Genomic DNA, 17,480 nt, shown 5'->3' with positions numbered 1-17,480 from the left:
AGATTGGATGATCTGGTAGTATGTAGCTAGGTCACATGTATGGTGCTAAGTGCACATCATGTGTACAAGAGAGCTACAAGACATTATGATGTAGCTAGGTCGCATGGGTGATACTATGTGTACACCATGTAGACAAGAGAGCTACGGGATATATGTAGCTAGGTCGCATGTGCAGTACTAAGTGCAGGCTACTATGCGTACCCAATAACTTTGATCACGTGTGTAGTACTAAGTGCAGGCTACTACGTGTACCGGATAATTGGTCGCATGTGTAGTACTAAGTGCAGGCTACTATGCGTACCAAATAGTTTGGCTACATATGTGGCACTTATGTGCAAACTTTCCATGTATCCGAATTATATTCCGAAGTGTTCAACGGGAGACTCTCTATGTATTGCTTTGTGAGTGTTGTGAAGAATAAGTGCAGGAACTTGGTTATGTGAATGATGTGTTCATTAAGTGACCAGGATGTGGTAAGATTATAAACAAGTAAGTCATACATGAGGATGATTTTGTAGTGATCTTGTGATCATGGGCCTATACTTGTGATGTATGAAATGTGGTGAAAATGATTTGTGATATGTATGTTAAAATGAGGTTAATACAAAGAAAGTGTGAAAGAGTGAATTAGCAATAAAACTGTTTTGGACAGTAGCAGTGACGTGATTTTGAAAAATCACCAAAAATAGTAGAAATTGAATCAGAGACTGAATGAGATATCAAATTAAATCTTAATAAGTATATTTTCATATAAAAGAAACATAGAAAGCAAAGAAATTCTATATTTTTAGATATTTATGTTTTTGTGAGACTGGTTCAGAATGATTACGTGATCCCCTATTCTGACTTTGGAAAATCACAAAAATTTAGAGAAAAATAATTAGAGGCTCAAATTTATATTTTTAAAATCCATAATGAGTCTATTTTCAAGATAAATCAACAAGAACATCATCCGAGTTCTGTACTGTGAGATAATTAATTTTTAGTGAAGAGAGGTCAGAACCGTTAGAAAGTGAAACAGGGGAAATTTTAATGAATAAACTGTACTAATTAGCTAAACCAAAAATTATGAAAATTTTATGGTGGAAATATATATGAGTCTAGTTTCTGGGGAAATTTACGGATCTTTATTTGGAGCTCTGTAGCTCGAATTATAAATAAGTAAGTGACTATGACTCGGGTGGACAGTTTGATGTGAGCATTTATTAGTAAATTGTGAAATAGTATTTACAAGAATGCTATATACATTAAGGATGTGGAATGGAGAGGAGGAGGAGGAAAATAAATATTGTGGAATACATGGAAACTATGGTATATGAAATATTGATATAATGAAATAAATGATATGTGTTTATAAGAAAACAGAAAGAGAATGATATGTATCATGACATGTATATATATATATGACTAGTCTCAATGTAATGCTTCTTGGGTATGGAGTTGAATTGAAATGTTTCAGGCAAACATGTTATTCTGCGCATCTAAATTATGGTATTTTATAAAGATATGATCTAGCTTTAAATATGAATGCTTGATGATTAAGCTGAAGATACTTGGTAAGATGATAATTTTGGTATAAATGTATAAGTGGTACTATAATAGACAAGGTAAAATGAGTATGAGAGACACATGTATGATGACATACAAATGCTATGTTTGTGGTTTAATTGAGAATGTTTAATCATTAAATGAATACCATGTTATATGCTTTTGATTTTGTATAAGTGTGTAGGAGATTACGGTTGACCAAAGCTTGGAAAATAGCCTAGGTATATTCCACACAGGCAGAGACACGACCATGTGTCTCAGCCGTGTATGGAATACGACTTTGGGACACGGGGATGTGGAGCCTTAAAGTATGAAATTTTCAAGATTTTTGTAAGTTCTCGGTTTAGTCCCGAACCCTTTCTAAAGTATGTTTTGGGCTCCGTAGACTCAAATAAGGGACTATGTGTAAGTAAATGAACGTTTTGAAATATGAACGAAATTTTATGGCCCGTATTTTAGTTTAATGTTTGTATGTTTGTCCGGTAACACCTCGTACCTTATCCCGGTGTAACACCCCGTACCCGAGACCGTTTCCGGAGTCGAACACGAGGTGTTAACGGACTTAATTCATTAATTAAACAGCTCATACAATTCATTTTAAAATTTCTAGACAAGCTGGCTAACTGCATCACAGTCGCTTTAAAAATCATATCTCGAGTTACGAAACTCGAAATCCAATTCCGTAAATTTTTCCTGAAACTAGACTCATATATATATCTACTAATTTTTTCTAGAATTTTGGTTGGGCCAATTAGTACAGTTTATTAGTTAAAGTCTCCCTGTTTCAGGGTTCAACTACTCTGACCTCTGTGTATTACGAATCAGATATCTCCCTATACATACCTTCAATGACTATGCCGTTTGTCTCTAATAAAACTAGACTCAATAAGGAATCTGTACATATAAAGCGTGACTTCTAATTATCTTTGTAAAATTTATGGTGAATTTCCAAAATCAGAACAGGGGATCCAGAAATTGCTCTGGCCCTGTTTCACAAAAATTTAAACATCTCACAAAATATAGCTCATATACCTGTTTTGCTTATTCCATATGAAAATAGACTCATCAAGCTTTGATTCCATAACTTATTCATTATTTAATTCCATTTCTAATATTTTTAGTGATTTTTCAAACTCACGTCACTGCTGCTGTCTGAATCTATTTTATGGTAAATTTTACCTATTTCATGGTTTCCATGGATTAGCTAGCAATTTGACATACATAATACCAAATATGATCATGATTAGCCATTCCAATGGCTAATCATTATAAGCATTTCTATTTCCATACCACTCAATAACCATATCATAAGACCATACATATAAAATGATTATAATGCTATACATGCCATACTCAAAATATACAAGCCATTATGCCAAGATGGTATACGGATAGTGTGGCGTGCCTCCGACCGTTTCCGATTTCCGAGCTGGCTTGTCAACACTACAAGGAATGAAAAGGAGGAGTAAGCATAAATGCTTAGTAAGCTCACATGCAAATAGCAAGTAACATAACCATATAAGCAAACATAAAACATCATTTGCATAATCATCACCAAGACATTCATATCACCTTTTCATTTATCATCTTACCATATTGTTGTTATATCGAGTTTTCAACCCGAGGGTTAAGTACATACCTGTTCAAAGTATCCATTTCACAACACTTACCAATACGTCCCTTTCATCTTGAGTATTCCTCCATTTGAGTAGAACTTTACCCGTTGAACACATCGGAATATAATTCGGATACATGGAAAGTTTGCACATAAGTGCCACATATGTAGCCAAGCTACCATGTAACCCGCCCATAAGTGAACTTGGACTCAACTCAACGAGCTCGGGCGTTCGCATCCATAAGTGAACTCGGACTCAACTCAACGAGTTCGGATGCCTAGTTACATCCCACGAACTTGGACTCAACTCAACGAGTTCAGACATTCGCATCCATAAGTGAACTCGGACTCAACTCAACGAGTTCGGATGCTCAACCATCCTAGTGACATGTCACTTGTATCCTAATCTATTCCTAAGGTTAAAACGGGCTTTTTTCCTCGATCTCACATCTTTGCCGTCTTCCACGGAATATCGAAATCGATACTTGGTGATAGTTCATACTCATCAAGTAATTCACATAATTACATATTATCAAACAATTATCACAAGTATAATATTTCATAATAATTATCATATCATTTAAAAAACATTAAAACATTTAAAATAATAACTATGTTACCAACATTTACATATGAACTTACCTCAGATGCTAAAATGGCTATTTTTACCATTTCGTCCACAACTTGGTATTTTCCCCATTTTAGCCAATTTCAGTTTTCCTTGCTCTATCATTTAAAATATAGTCTAATTAGGACTCACATTATTCAAATTGACCCAAAATCATATTTTGGAAAAATTACAATTTGCCCTAAACTTTTGCATATTTACACTTTTGCCCCAAAGCTCGTAAATTAAAATTCAGCCTATTTTCTTATGTTTTATGACATGCTGATCATTTTTCCTTCTATGGCAACATCAAATTCTCACTCTAACATGTACTTATGACTATTAGGTATTTTTACCGATTAAGCCCTTTTGCTCGTTTTCACTTAAAACCGAGTAGCACAAGTTGTCTAACATAATTTAAAACCTCACATTCTATCATAAAACACCAAAATACACAAATTTCACCTATGGGTATTTTTCCAAATATAAACCCTAGGTTAAATTATTGCTAGCATAAGCTAAATCGAGCTCTAGGGACTCCAAAAACGTAAAAATCATTAAAAACGAGGCTAGAACGGACTTACAATCGAGCTTGGAAGCTTAAAAAACCCTATCCATGGTTCCTCCTTGCTATATTCGGCCATGGGGTTGAAGATGAGCAAAATTGGCTTTTAATTTTGTATTTTAATTCATTTTACCCCTAAATGACCAAAATGCCCTTACTACTAAACTTTCCAAAAATTCCTTCCATGTCCTAATTTTTGTCCATAGACTTAGAAATTGGTAAAATTACTCTTTAAGGACCTCTAATTAATAATCTAATTCAATTTTATGCAAAATACTTCTAGAACACAAGTTTTGCAATTTATTCAATTTAGTCCCAAATTTCAAATTAAGCACTTTATGCATAAAATTTCTTCACGAAATTTTCACACAATCATGCAATCATATCATAGACCTTAAAATAATCATAAAATAATTATTTCTATCTCGGATTTTGTGGTCACGAAACCACTATTCGACTAGGCCCAAAATCGGATATTACAACTCTCCCCCCTTGAGGATTTTCGTCCCAAAATCTTACCGAAAAGTGGTCTTCACTTTTAATCTCATATTTGGTGCCGAAGAACTTGCACTTAGACTGTACCTCCAATACATCTCTTCAATTTCTCATATGATCTAAAAGCTTACAGTCTCAACTCTCAACTGTTCTTAAATTTTCAACCCTTCTTAATTTCCCATGATATCATGACATAAAACCGGATCTCAACTTGATTTAATGGAGGCGAATTCCAAGAAATCCAACAATCAAAGAGACCTGAAATTCCATGAATCGATGAGTAGGAATTCATTCAATCTGATGTGATTTATAGATCTCGCCAAACATTTAACAATAGGATACATCATATTTTCCTCTTCCGCCATAGAAATAATTCGATATGGCCTCAAGAATAATCCTTCTCATTTCCATCCCAATATCAACATTGACAAGGATAATTTTGATAGATCCCAATACTCGCTTTAACCCCTTTAACAACTCCGATTTTATGTAACATCGGATGCTCTAAACTATCACATTACCTCACCTGTCTTGAAACACATCACAATTCATACAACAATACATTCTTGAAAGTCGAAGTCTTTGCTCAATGTAGACTAGTCTAGTTCGGACGCTTGGTTACCAATATTCTCATCTATCCGAACTCGTCAACATGTAATAAACTTTTAGCTTTCACAAGATGGAAACCTTATCATTCAGTAGTGACTTAAACTAATATTCAACTCTTTCTAATAAATATACACTTCTCGTTCAAACTATTTACACTTATATACGTACAAAATGAAATTCTATTATCGACTTGGGAAAAATAATCCGACATAATTGTCACATGAAATCTTTCAAATAAATAATTTACCATACCGACTAAAACTCGCTTTTATCACCTATGCCTTCTTGATGTCAAATCCTTACATAAAAGTTAGAAAAATCCCAATACTAAAATCACCACATTACCAAGATCAAATTAGAAGTATAGTCATATTTGACATGATTATCACGAAATGAAGAACGACTTGAACATGAGTCGTAATTGACAAATTATGGAACAAAGATAACAAGAAAAGCGAATAAAGAAATCCAAGATAGAGAAACCGGAATAAAGAAATCCGAATAAAGAGATCCGGGATAAAGAAACCCAAGATACGATACTATGCCGGAGAATCGAAAACCAAATTCATAGAGAAAATACTGAGAATACCACGATAATTCTTCAAAGAAAGAAAGTCCAAAAGAAAACATCATTTAATCCCACTGAAATCAAATATAACAAGATCAATATATCTTCCCATACATATATATCGATAAAGCATCAAGTAGAAGAAAGCAGAATCATAATATCATATGAATTCTCTCATCAATTCTTATCGAACGAAATGAAATAGAATACCCGATAAAATAGAGCAATATAAATTATAAACCAATCGGACTACCAATGCTTTCATCCAACACCGAATTAGAAGACATTCCCATATAACAAGAATTTCTTCGAAGATCAATAGCCATAGAAATATTTACGAGAACGGGTGAACACATAGAACATCTCAAAGAGATCTAAATCTGTCCAGGTCATAAGCTGTCACACTCGGATAATTCACATTTGAAATATCATTTCCCCAACTAGTTCTGCCGTCACAAATTTTATATTAAACCATTCACTAAAAAGGCCAATTCTGAATAAATTTGATTTACACTTTTCTCGACCTTGCACTTGAGTAATTCGATTTACCAAGGAGAATTCCTTTTCTAACTAGGACGGTGCATAACTCCAATAATTTTACGTCAATCCGATACTTTCTCGGCTCGACTTTACTTATCAGCTCATTTTCAATCTCGGATCATACTTATAATTATTCTATCACTGAACTCTTTGGGTTCTCAACCGAAAACTTATTCAATACAAATCTCATGAAATTCCATTATAAGTACCACTTTGGTAAGGGGGAGGGGTTGTAGGACCTCTGACTCGACTTTCTTATACATACACATATGACACAACTTCCATCATCATAGTAACATCATCATAATCATGTCATTCATTCATGTTGGCTTACACCAATTTTCCTATTGTCCCATTTAGACAATATACTTATGCATACATTCTATGTTTTCTAGATAGCTTTACTTATCCATTCAATTAATTAAATTAATTCATGCTCATGATATTATATAAGGCCAAACAAACATAGATATTTGCATCACAATCACAACTTTCATTTCGTGCATCATCATGTACATATCATTACAATCATATAATTCAGTCCAACAATTTAACATAGATAAGTTCATTTCATTATAATCCTTTACCTCATAAAAATTATATACCATTAACATTCATCAACATTCGACATCCAATCAAGACAAGGACATTTTCATTCAGTATCATAATATTATGACCTTTATTCATACCTCTACTACTTTCTATTTATTCCGTTCATCTTATCAAGTAAGCCACATACACTACATCATATGAGCATTAAGCAAATATGAATATTTATCACAACATGAACTTTCATCTCACATATTATCACATATGTATCATAAACCTTTATTCATACTTTTCTGAACCGAGACTTATCATAATCATAATTTTACTCAAATACCTTTACTTAACATTGAACATGGTTGGCGCAGCTCGGTTGGAGAGTACCCTGTCTAAATAAGACGGTACTTATACGCGTCGGAAGACATCACACTATCACAGATCAGTGGCATGTATAGCTAAACTTTTACACATGCTAGGTTAGTCCGAGAACCGACTAAACCTGCTCTGATACCACTAAATGTAACACCCTGTACCCGAGACCGTTTCCGGAGTCGAACACGAGGTGTTAACGGACTTAATTCATTAATTAAACAGCTCATACAATTCATTTTAAAATTTCCAGACAAGCTGGCTAACTGCATCACAGTCGCTTTAAAAATCATATCTTGAGTTACGAAACTCAAAATCCAATTCCGTAAATTTTTCCTGAAACTAGACTCATATATATATCTACTAATTTTTTTCTAGAATTTTTGGTTGGGCCAATTAGTACAGTTTATTAGTTAAAGTCTCCCCTGTTTCAGGGTTCAACTACTCTGACCTCTGTGTATTACGAATCAGATATCTCCCTATACAGACCTTCAATGACTATGCCGTTTGTCTCTAATAAAACTAGACTCAATAAGGAATCTGTACATATAAAGAGTGACTTCTAATTATCTTTGTAAAATTTATGGTGAATTTACAAAGTCAAAACAGGGGATCCAGAAATTGCTCTGGCCCTGTTTCACAAAAATTTAAACATCTCACAAAATATAGCTCATATACCTGTTTTGCTTATTCCATATGAAAATAGACTCATCAAGCTTCGATTCCATAACTTATTCATTATTTAATTCCATTTCTAATATTTTTAGTGATTTTTCAAACTCACGTCACTGCTGCTGTCTGAATCTATTTTATGGTAAATTTTACCTATTTCATGGTTTCCATGGATTAGCTAGCAATTTGACATACATAATACCAAATATGATCATGATTAGCCATTCCAATGGCTAATCATTATAAGCATTTCTATTTCCATACCACTCAATAACCATATCATAAGACCATACATATAAAATGATTATAATGCTATACATGCCATACTTAAAATATACAAGCCATTATGCCAAGATGGTATACGGATAGTGTGAGCGTGCCTCCGACCGTTTCGATTTCGAGCTGGCTTGTCAACACTACAAGGAATGAAAAGGAGGGAGTAAGCATAAATGCTTAGTAAGCTCACATGCAAATAGCAAGTAACATAACCATATAAGCAAACATAAAACATCATTTGCATAATCATCACCAAGACATTCATATCACCTTTTCATTTATCATCTTACCATATTGTTGTTATATCGAGTTTTCAACCCGAGGGTTAAGTACATACCTGTTCAAAGTATCCATTTCACAACACTTACCAATACGTCCCTTTCATCTTGAGTATTCCTCCATTTGAGTAGAACTTTACCCGTTGAACACATCGGAATATAATTCGGATACATGGAAAGTTTGCACATAAGTGCCACATATGTAGCCAAGCTACCATGTAACCCGCCCATAAGTGAACTCGGACTCAACTCAACGAGCTCGGCGTTCGCATCCATAAGTGAACTCGGACTCAACTCAACGAGTTCGGATGCCTAGTTACATCTCACGAACTCGGACTCAACTCAACGAGTTCGGACATTCGCATCCATAAGTGAACTCGGACTCAACTCAACGAGTTCGGATGCTCAACCATCCTAGTGACATGTCACTTGTATCCTAATCTATTCCTAAGGTTCAAACGGGCTTTTTTCCTCGATCTCACATCTTTGCCGTCTTCCACGGAATATCGAAATCGATACTTGGTGATAGTTCATACTCATCAAGTAATTCACATAATTACATATTATCAAACAATTATCACAAGTATAATATTTCATAATAATTATCATATCATTTAAAAAACATTAAAACATTTAAAATAATAACTATGTTACCAACATTTACATATGAACTTACCTCGTATGCGAAAATGGCTATTTTACCATTTCGTCCACAACTTGGTATTTTCCCCATTTTAGCCCAATTTCAGTTTTCCTTGCTCTATCATTTAAAATATAGTCTAATTAGGACTCACATTATTCAAATTGACCCAAAATCATATTTTGGAAAAATTACAATTTTGCCCTAAACTTTTGCATATTTACACTTTTGCCCCAAAGCTCGTAAATTAAAATTCAGCCTATTTTCTTATGTTTTATGACATGCTGATCATTTTTCCTTCTATGGCAACATCAAATTCTCACTCTAACATGTACTTATGACTATTAGGTATTTTTACCGATTAAGCCCTTTTGCTCGTTTTCACTTAAAACCGAGTAGCACAAGTTGTCTAACATAATTTAAAACCTCACATTCTATCATAAAACACCAAAATACACAAATTTCACCTATGGGTATTTTTCCAAATATAAACCCTAGGTTAAATTATTGCTAGCATAAGCTAAATCGAGCTAGGGACTCCAAAAGCGTAAAAATCATTAAAACGAGGCTAGAACGGACTTACAATCGAGCTTGGAAGCTTAAAAACCCTATCCATGGTTCCTCCTTGCTATATTCGGCCATGGGGTTGAAGATGAGCAAAATTGGCTTTTAATTTTGTATTTTAATTCATTTTACCCTAAATGACCAAAATGCCCTTACTACTAAACTTTCCAAAAATTCCTTCCATGTCCTAATTTTTGTCCATAGACTTAGAAATTGGTAAAATTACTCTTTAAGGACCTCTAATTAATAATCTAATTCAATTTTATGCAAAATACTTCTAGAACACAAGTTTTGCAATTTATTCAATTTAGTCCCAAATTTCAAATTAAGCACTTTATGCATAAAATTTCTTCACGAAATTTTCACACAATCATGCAATCATATCATAGACCTTAAAATAATCATAAAATAATTATTTCTATCTCGGATTTTGTGGTCACGAAACCACTATTCCGACTAGGCCCAAAATCAGGATATTACACCCGGCCTCGGGTACGGGTAAGGGGTGTTACAGGAGTTGAGAAGGAGCGATGAAATTTGGCATCAGATTTGGCACATTCTAGTTCCTTAAAAGGTGCTTGTTTTCATTTGGCTAGCTTTTCTAAATAGAATTCTAACTAATGAAAATAGAGTGAGAAGACATTTGGCTACTTATACAAGCTGCATGATTTGTGGAAGTTCGTTGGAAAAATACTGACCATGTGTTGCGGATTTGTACCCTAGTTGTGGCAACATGGCTTTCTGTTATTAAGGTGGAAACAAGATAGGAATTTTTCGATCTCAGTTTTAAAGAATGGTTTGTAAAAAATATTTCTGATCCTAAATATTTCGCTTGTGAGACTAGTAGGTGGTTAACACTGTTTGGTAGTATTTGCTGGCAACTTTGGATTAAGAGAAACAATTATATATTTAATGTTGAGCTTATGGAAGCTGATAGTATTTTGGTGAAAAGTTGTTGGATAAGAGACAATTTTTCTACGGCTAACCATGGATCGAACCAGACATGGAGGAGTAGAAATGGTGATTCTTGTAAAGCAATAAGATGGAAATCACCATATGATGGATGAAAAAAGGTGAATACTAATTGTGTTGTGTGCCAGTTTTCAGGGAGTGCTAATGTAAGCGGAATAATCCGTGATCAGGTTGGAGTATGGATTGCAGGATTCATAAGAAATATTGGAAGTTGTTCGGTGCTCATGACTGAACTTTGGGGTATGCTTGATGGTCTCTAATTAGCATGGAACCTCGAACTGAAAAAAATGATTCTTGAAAGATAGACAATAAGGAAGTTATTCAAGCAATTCAAGAAGCTGGAAAGGAGTAGCATGGTTCTTCGGTGATCTGTAGCATCAAAGAACTTCTCCAACGTGATTGGACAATTCATTTAATAGATGTTTTCAGAGAGGCCAACAAGGTAGCGAATGGTTTAGCTAAAATGACATTCTTAAGACCTTTGGGCAAGTTTATATCCATGCAACCCCCGGATGAAGTCATTCAATCTCTGCATGATGATCTATCTAATGTAGTGTGATTTTGTTTTAACTTGTTTTGGTTTAATCTCTCTTTTGTATAAAAAAAACTTATACTAAATATATAATACTACTCTAGCATAAACATAAAAAAAATGTTAAGATGACTATATAAAAATCTTTCAATAAATAAAAAATAAAAAATTAAATATTAAAATAAAATAAATATTTTTAAAAAATTAAAAAAAATATGGGTATGTCTAAAATAAGTTTAGGTTAGTCTTTTACAAATATGGGTAGATTTTGACAATATTTTAGACTCATATTTCGAGTCAAATCAAGTTTAGACAAACATAAAGTATATTAATATCATATTTAGGCCCAACCCAAATTATTGGGTTAAAAAGGTTAGTATGGTGATAAATAAAAATCAAGTCCTAAGCCATAGCTTTTAGTCTCCAACAATTGCAATAAGAAAGAACTGACACATTATCATAGGAGTGGCGAATAATGGCGCAGAAGGTGTTCAATTCATTGGAACAAGATCCATCAAGTTCCCTTCAATGGATCCATATATGTGTCTGAAACTTTATCTTCATCCAATGAGTAAACCATGGCCGAAAAGTTAAATAGTGTGAAGCACTTAACGGGTGTTTTTATATGTTGGAAGATTTGAGTAGTGAGCACTAATAAGATAGCATGTGTGGTTTGTCATGAATTGCACCCTTTTTCTTACATGGATGCTTAGGATGCCGACCAGTTGCCCTAGTGGGTTCTTCTTTGCTGTCCATATTTGCACCCTTTCCCAGCTAAACTCCCACTAAGTGGCGATCTGTAAATTTGGCATACGTGGGGGCATATGTGAGGGGATTCATGCAAGCAATTACCAATCTCATCTATGGTGTAACCAGTAATGAAAGGCTATCATAAAAGTTAGGCTCAAAATTCATCATTCAAAAGTGGTTTTTTTTTTATTTTAAAAAAATACCGATTCTTCACAAAAATTAATTTATCTATTTTAATTCATTACGGTTTATCCAAAGTAAATAGATATTTTAATTCATCCAGTAATTCATGAGTGATAAAAGCCTGAAATTCCCTTTGCTATTCTTGGATCATATAAGATATGAGGCCAATATCTTCTTAGGAAGTCAAGTTTCTTTTGGGCCTAAAATTCGTTTCCCCCATCAATGCATTCTTTTTCTTGCCCCTAAAATTGGTGAATGTAGTAACTTAAAGTCGCTTTATTTTAAGGATATGGGTAAATTAGTCTGTCTATTATTAAATAGATTAATTGTAGTCCTTATACTATTAAAAAAATCAAATGAAGTTAAATTAGAATGGAGTTAAAGAATCAAATGAAGTTAAATTGGAATGGAGTTAATCATTTCTTGTTTAAAAATTACAACGTTAATATTTATAAAGTTTTTATGGTTTTGTAAATAAAATTTTTATTTACAATTGAACTGGAGACATTTTTATGTAGTAAATGTTAGTTCTGTTTCAATTCGGACTATTTGAATCTTTTTAATAGTATAGAGAACGAATCAATCTAATTAATAATAGAGTGATTAATTTAATATAGTCCCTATAATATAGGGACCTCCCAGGTAATTTAACCTTCTAAAATTACAATATATCAACTTTGACAGTCGAGTAATTACTTCAACTTACTTATAAAAGAAGCTAAAATTTAAGATTTAAATTTTCTTTTTTCTTAAGCATGAAAGGTAATCAACCCTGCATTTTGATCGGCCTTGTAATTAAGGGAAGCACTAGGGGAAGTAGTAGTCTTGTCTTCCGATAATAATATAATAACCCCTCTAAGAATTTATAATTTCATCTTTTCTTTAAACAATTTTCCTCTACTTTGTAACTACCATCAATAATAGATATAAGTATTGAGGTTTTAGTCTGTTTTCCAGTCCTATATTGTTTACATATGTGATGGGTTATTTGTTGAAGTTAATAATTATTTGTGGAGTTTGTTTTGTGGTTTAGTATGATGGGAATCAAAATATCTACTCTTAGCAGTGCAGCTAATGATGAGAGGATGCAAAATGCAAATAAAAAGGGTGTTTAATTAACTGTCTGGCATTCAGGACTAAGCATAACGACTTTACTCCTATTAAAATGATTAATTTGTCTACCCTTGTCACAACAACTTTGTTACCTTTTCAATTTTAATTTAATTATTATGTCGGTTTGTAATTTTATTAATTATATCTCAAATTTTAAATAAGAAAAATATGATGACTTAATTTTTATCTTTGTAATTATACGGATTAAATCTCGAATTTTGTCAAAATATAGAATAATAGCATATTTTAACCTTTTTAATTATTTTTAGATTTTTAAAGTAAATTTAAAAATAAATGAATATAATTAAATATGTGTCTAATTTGATATATTTAACTTTAGGTAAAAAGACATCTCTAGTTTTTCTCAATTTTAATATTGAGCAAATTGGCCCCTCTCATAAAACTTGGAGGAATTGAATCCCTGTCAATTTTAAAAGTAAGCAACTAAAGACAATTAATCATAATGTTAACATTTTTAGTCAATTTTACATAAATTTGACTGCTATAATAATAAATTTAGCCTAAATATTTTTGCAAATGTATAGATGTTGAGGTTAAATTTATTGAATTTGTTAGAATCAAGACCAAACTAACAAAAAATGAAAACATCAAGAGTTAAATTTGTATTATACAAGTCAAAATTATGCACAATTGACAATGATTAATTGCATTTAATTCCTCAGCTTTCAAAATTGATAAGAATTACATTGTTGTAAATTTTATAAGAGAGACTAAAAATTAAAGAATCTACAAAACAAGAAAAATCAAATCAATCTGAAAGCATATATGTGGAAGAAAAATGAAAGAGTGAGGGCGAACAATATCTTGATGCAGAAGGAATATGTACAAAAATCAAGCTGCAAACATGTTTTCACCTTCTTGTTGTGCAGATCATGTTCAGACTGAAACTTCGTAACCTTAAACTATTGTAAAATTAGGTAAAACTAAGGAAAAGTAAAAGAGAAAAAAACATAAATCAAACTAGGATAGCATTGCAGAATTCTGTGATTAAAGGTAAGAAAAGTCAATCTAGCAGGGTTATGTTTTTTTTCTTCTTTTTTCAATAATTTGTGGATTTTTCTGATTTCTTTTCTTTAATTTTTTCTGACCCAAGTTACCAAACAAAAAGATGTTTGGTGTTTGATTTACATCCTTAACGACTCTGGTTTCATTGGTTTTGATTTCTTATCATTTCATCTTGAAACCCTTGTACTTTATCAAGTTATGGGACACATCCATCATCATGAGTTTTGCCTCACCGAACAAGCAACCACCTGTGCCCATTGCCTCAACCTTGTCTTCACCGTTCGCGGATTATCACCTTCACCAATTCACCAGATAAAAACGAAATCAAAATCAATAAAATCAGACCAAAGATGGTGTAAGTTGGATTGAATAATGAGAGACAGACCAGGGCCAACAATGGCGTGGGGGCTGCCAATAGGGGAAGGAATACTATCACAATCCGATACAACTGAAGGAGGGGAGGTGGAAGGCTTGGAGATGGCGTCGTTGTAGCTCTTATTAACAGCATAATAAAGACCCAAAGCAGGAAAAGTATCGGACAAACGTGGATCCACCTCAGGGGAATCAAACCCGAATCCCAACTCAATACAAGCCTTGAGTTCATCAAGGTCTTCATCTGTTACGCTCTTGCTTCTCCTTTTCTTGTTGTTTCCTTTCCTTCTAAGCCATGCTTCGTCCCGGAAAATGTCTGGCGACCATGATGGATGTTTGAAAAGCGGAACCGGAGGCGGCACCAGCATCAGCCCCGTCGACGCCGGAAGTTGTGGTGAATGATCTGATGGTTCCAGTTGTGGCAACGACGGTGCCGATGGCGGTGGTTGTGGTGGGGACATAGACAGAGGTGGTGCCCCTAAGAGGGTAGATTAGGTTGGAAAGTGAAGAGGGGAGGTTAAAGGGAGATGGGTTAATAAGGGGTGAGGTGGTGGGGGTGGGTCAATGGGGAGGCTGAGGGGCTTCTCATTGGCTTCATCCCACTCAGCCTCACTTGTCCTTTCTCAAAATTTTTTATTTATTTTAAAACTTAACATTATATGTATTTTATAATCCAAATGTATAAATATTACTTTATTAATTAACAAAAAAAAAAAAAAAGAGAGAGAGAGAGAGAAAGAGTTAAAACTATTGTTTTCAAAAGTAACAAATAGTCTATAAAAATGTTATTATTGTTTTTATTTTTTTATACAAAACATAATTTAAACTGTAGAACCTAAAAAACAATCCTCAAACATTAAAATGATTGAATTTTAACATAATTATATGTTTATATATTTTCTTCTCTCATGTGTTATGTGTGTATATTGGATTAAAGCAAGAGGGTCCAAATTATTAATAAAAATATAGATTATTTTCCTCCACAAGTTACAAAAGTGGGATCAAATCCTACACTTTTCACAATTTGACTTACAAATAGTAAATTGTGAGATTATAAGTAGTTCAATATTTTATTGTGAATGAGACATTAATTTAATGATTAAACAACAGTTCCAATTTTATATTCCAGTGGTTTTAGGAATTTTAAAATGTTGTTTGAGTATTATTTGATATAAATTAGATTTAGATTTAAATCTCATATGTCATATTTCAATTTATTTTATTTCTCATCCATTTCTATGTTCATAATAATTTTATTCTCATCATTCATTTTATAGGTCAAAATAAAGTATTAATGCAAAAAAAAGAATTTAACATTATGTGCTATCATCTTTATCATTTATATACATGATAGAATTAGATACGGTCAACATGGTATGGTATGAAAAAGGAAAAAATTATGGAGTTATATATTCTTTTAAGACTCAGATTTACTTTTAATCGGTTTGTTGACTTTAATTTGAATTGTATCAATTATTAATTTATTTGTGATCTACATTGTGATTATTGACACATATATTTATACTTTAATTGCATTGTAAGTTAACTTAAAAAATGTTTTCTTTTAAAAGAAAAATACAAATATTTATAATTGAAGCAACATATAAGTGGATTTGATTTTTATTTTGTTGTAGTAATATATTAAATTAATCATTTGGCTCGTTCTAGTAAATATTTTTATTTAATAATAAATATTTTTCAAATAAATAATAATATTTTAAAAAATGATGAACTTTTAAACCTAAAAGGAAACAATACATAGAGATAAAAATAAAAATAAAAATTTAGCATAAAGATAATTGATGAGTGAGGATAAGGGCATATAGGAATCTCCTCCAAATCCTATGAGAATATTCCGTAGATTTCCTCTGCCCTGCGTCAAATCTTCTTGATTTATGCTGTATTTTCTATTCTACTTTCACAAATAACAACTTGCCTCCATTACCAAATTTGCTGCCCACGTAACTGTTATATTGTTTCCTATGTAAACACCCTTTAATTTAGAAAAGGAAAAAAATCAAAGTTAAATGACTTATTGATTAGATATTTATCTATTCAATAAGTATTTAGGTTCAAAGTATGGTTATGTTAAAAATAAAATAATCATAATCAAATTATTATCAGATTAAAAATTAAAATATATTTAATTAAGAAGTTTCTAGACTTTAAAAGTACGTAGAATTAACAAATATCTTATAAAAATATGTAAAATATTAAAATAACTTAGCAAGGACTTTCTAATTTTATAGCTTATTCTAAAAGCAGGCATTTGAACGGAACTTTCTATATGTTGATGGAAAGTCAAAAATGCAATTGCAAAGTTCCAAAGAGACTTCCTTCTAATCCCACCCAATGTTTCCATACTAAACCATTCTTCCTTTCGTTTTCCTTTTTACTTTTAATTAGTTTGTTTAATGTGTTATATATCATCAACACAACACACATAGTAAAGTTTAATTAAGTAGATTAATTATTTTTTTTCAAGCGATTTGTTTCTTCTTTTTTTGTTTTGTTCAATGTCGATGCTAATCTCCAAGTTGATTATCACCCATCTTTTTTTTCTTTTTTTCTTTTTTTCTTCTCACCTCACTCCATGTGCTCTCTCTCTTTTCAAGTTACAGATCTATTTTGTAGGTATCT

The 17,480-nt window shown here is 32.5% G+C and overlaps 1 protein-coding gene across 1 annotated transcript; it reads right to left on the bottom strand.

The window, feature by feature from the left end:
* Positions 1-14,083: 14,083 nt before the first annotated feature.
* On the bottom strand, positions 14,084-15,450 carry LOC108488429 (uncharacterized). Its single transcript, XM_017792707.2, has 2 exons — positions 14,854-15,450; positions 14,084-14,763 (listed from the first exon to the last, which is right to left on the bottom strand). The coding sequence occupies exons 1-2, from the start codon at positions 15,299-15,301 to the stop codon at positions 14,684-14,686; spliced, it is 528 nt and encodes a 175-aa protein (XP_017648196.1). The 5' UTR covers positions 15,302-15,450; the 3' UTR covers positions 14,084-14,683.
* Positions 15,451-17,480: the final 2,030 nt, after the last annotated feature.

This window comes from Gossypium arboreum, chromosome 10, assembly GCF_025698485.1.
Source record: "Gossypium arboreum isolate Shixiya-1 chromosome 10, ASM2569848v2, whole genome shotgun sequence".
Lineage (NCBI taxonomy): Eukaryota > Viridiplantae > Streptophyta > Magnoliopsida > Malvales > Malvaceae > Gossypium > Gossypium arboreum.
The sequence above is the reverse complement of the archived record's forward strand: the minus strand, read 5'-3'. Positions and strand labels throughout refer to the sequence as shown.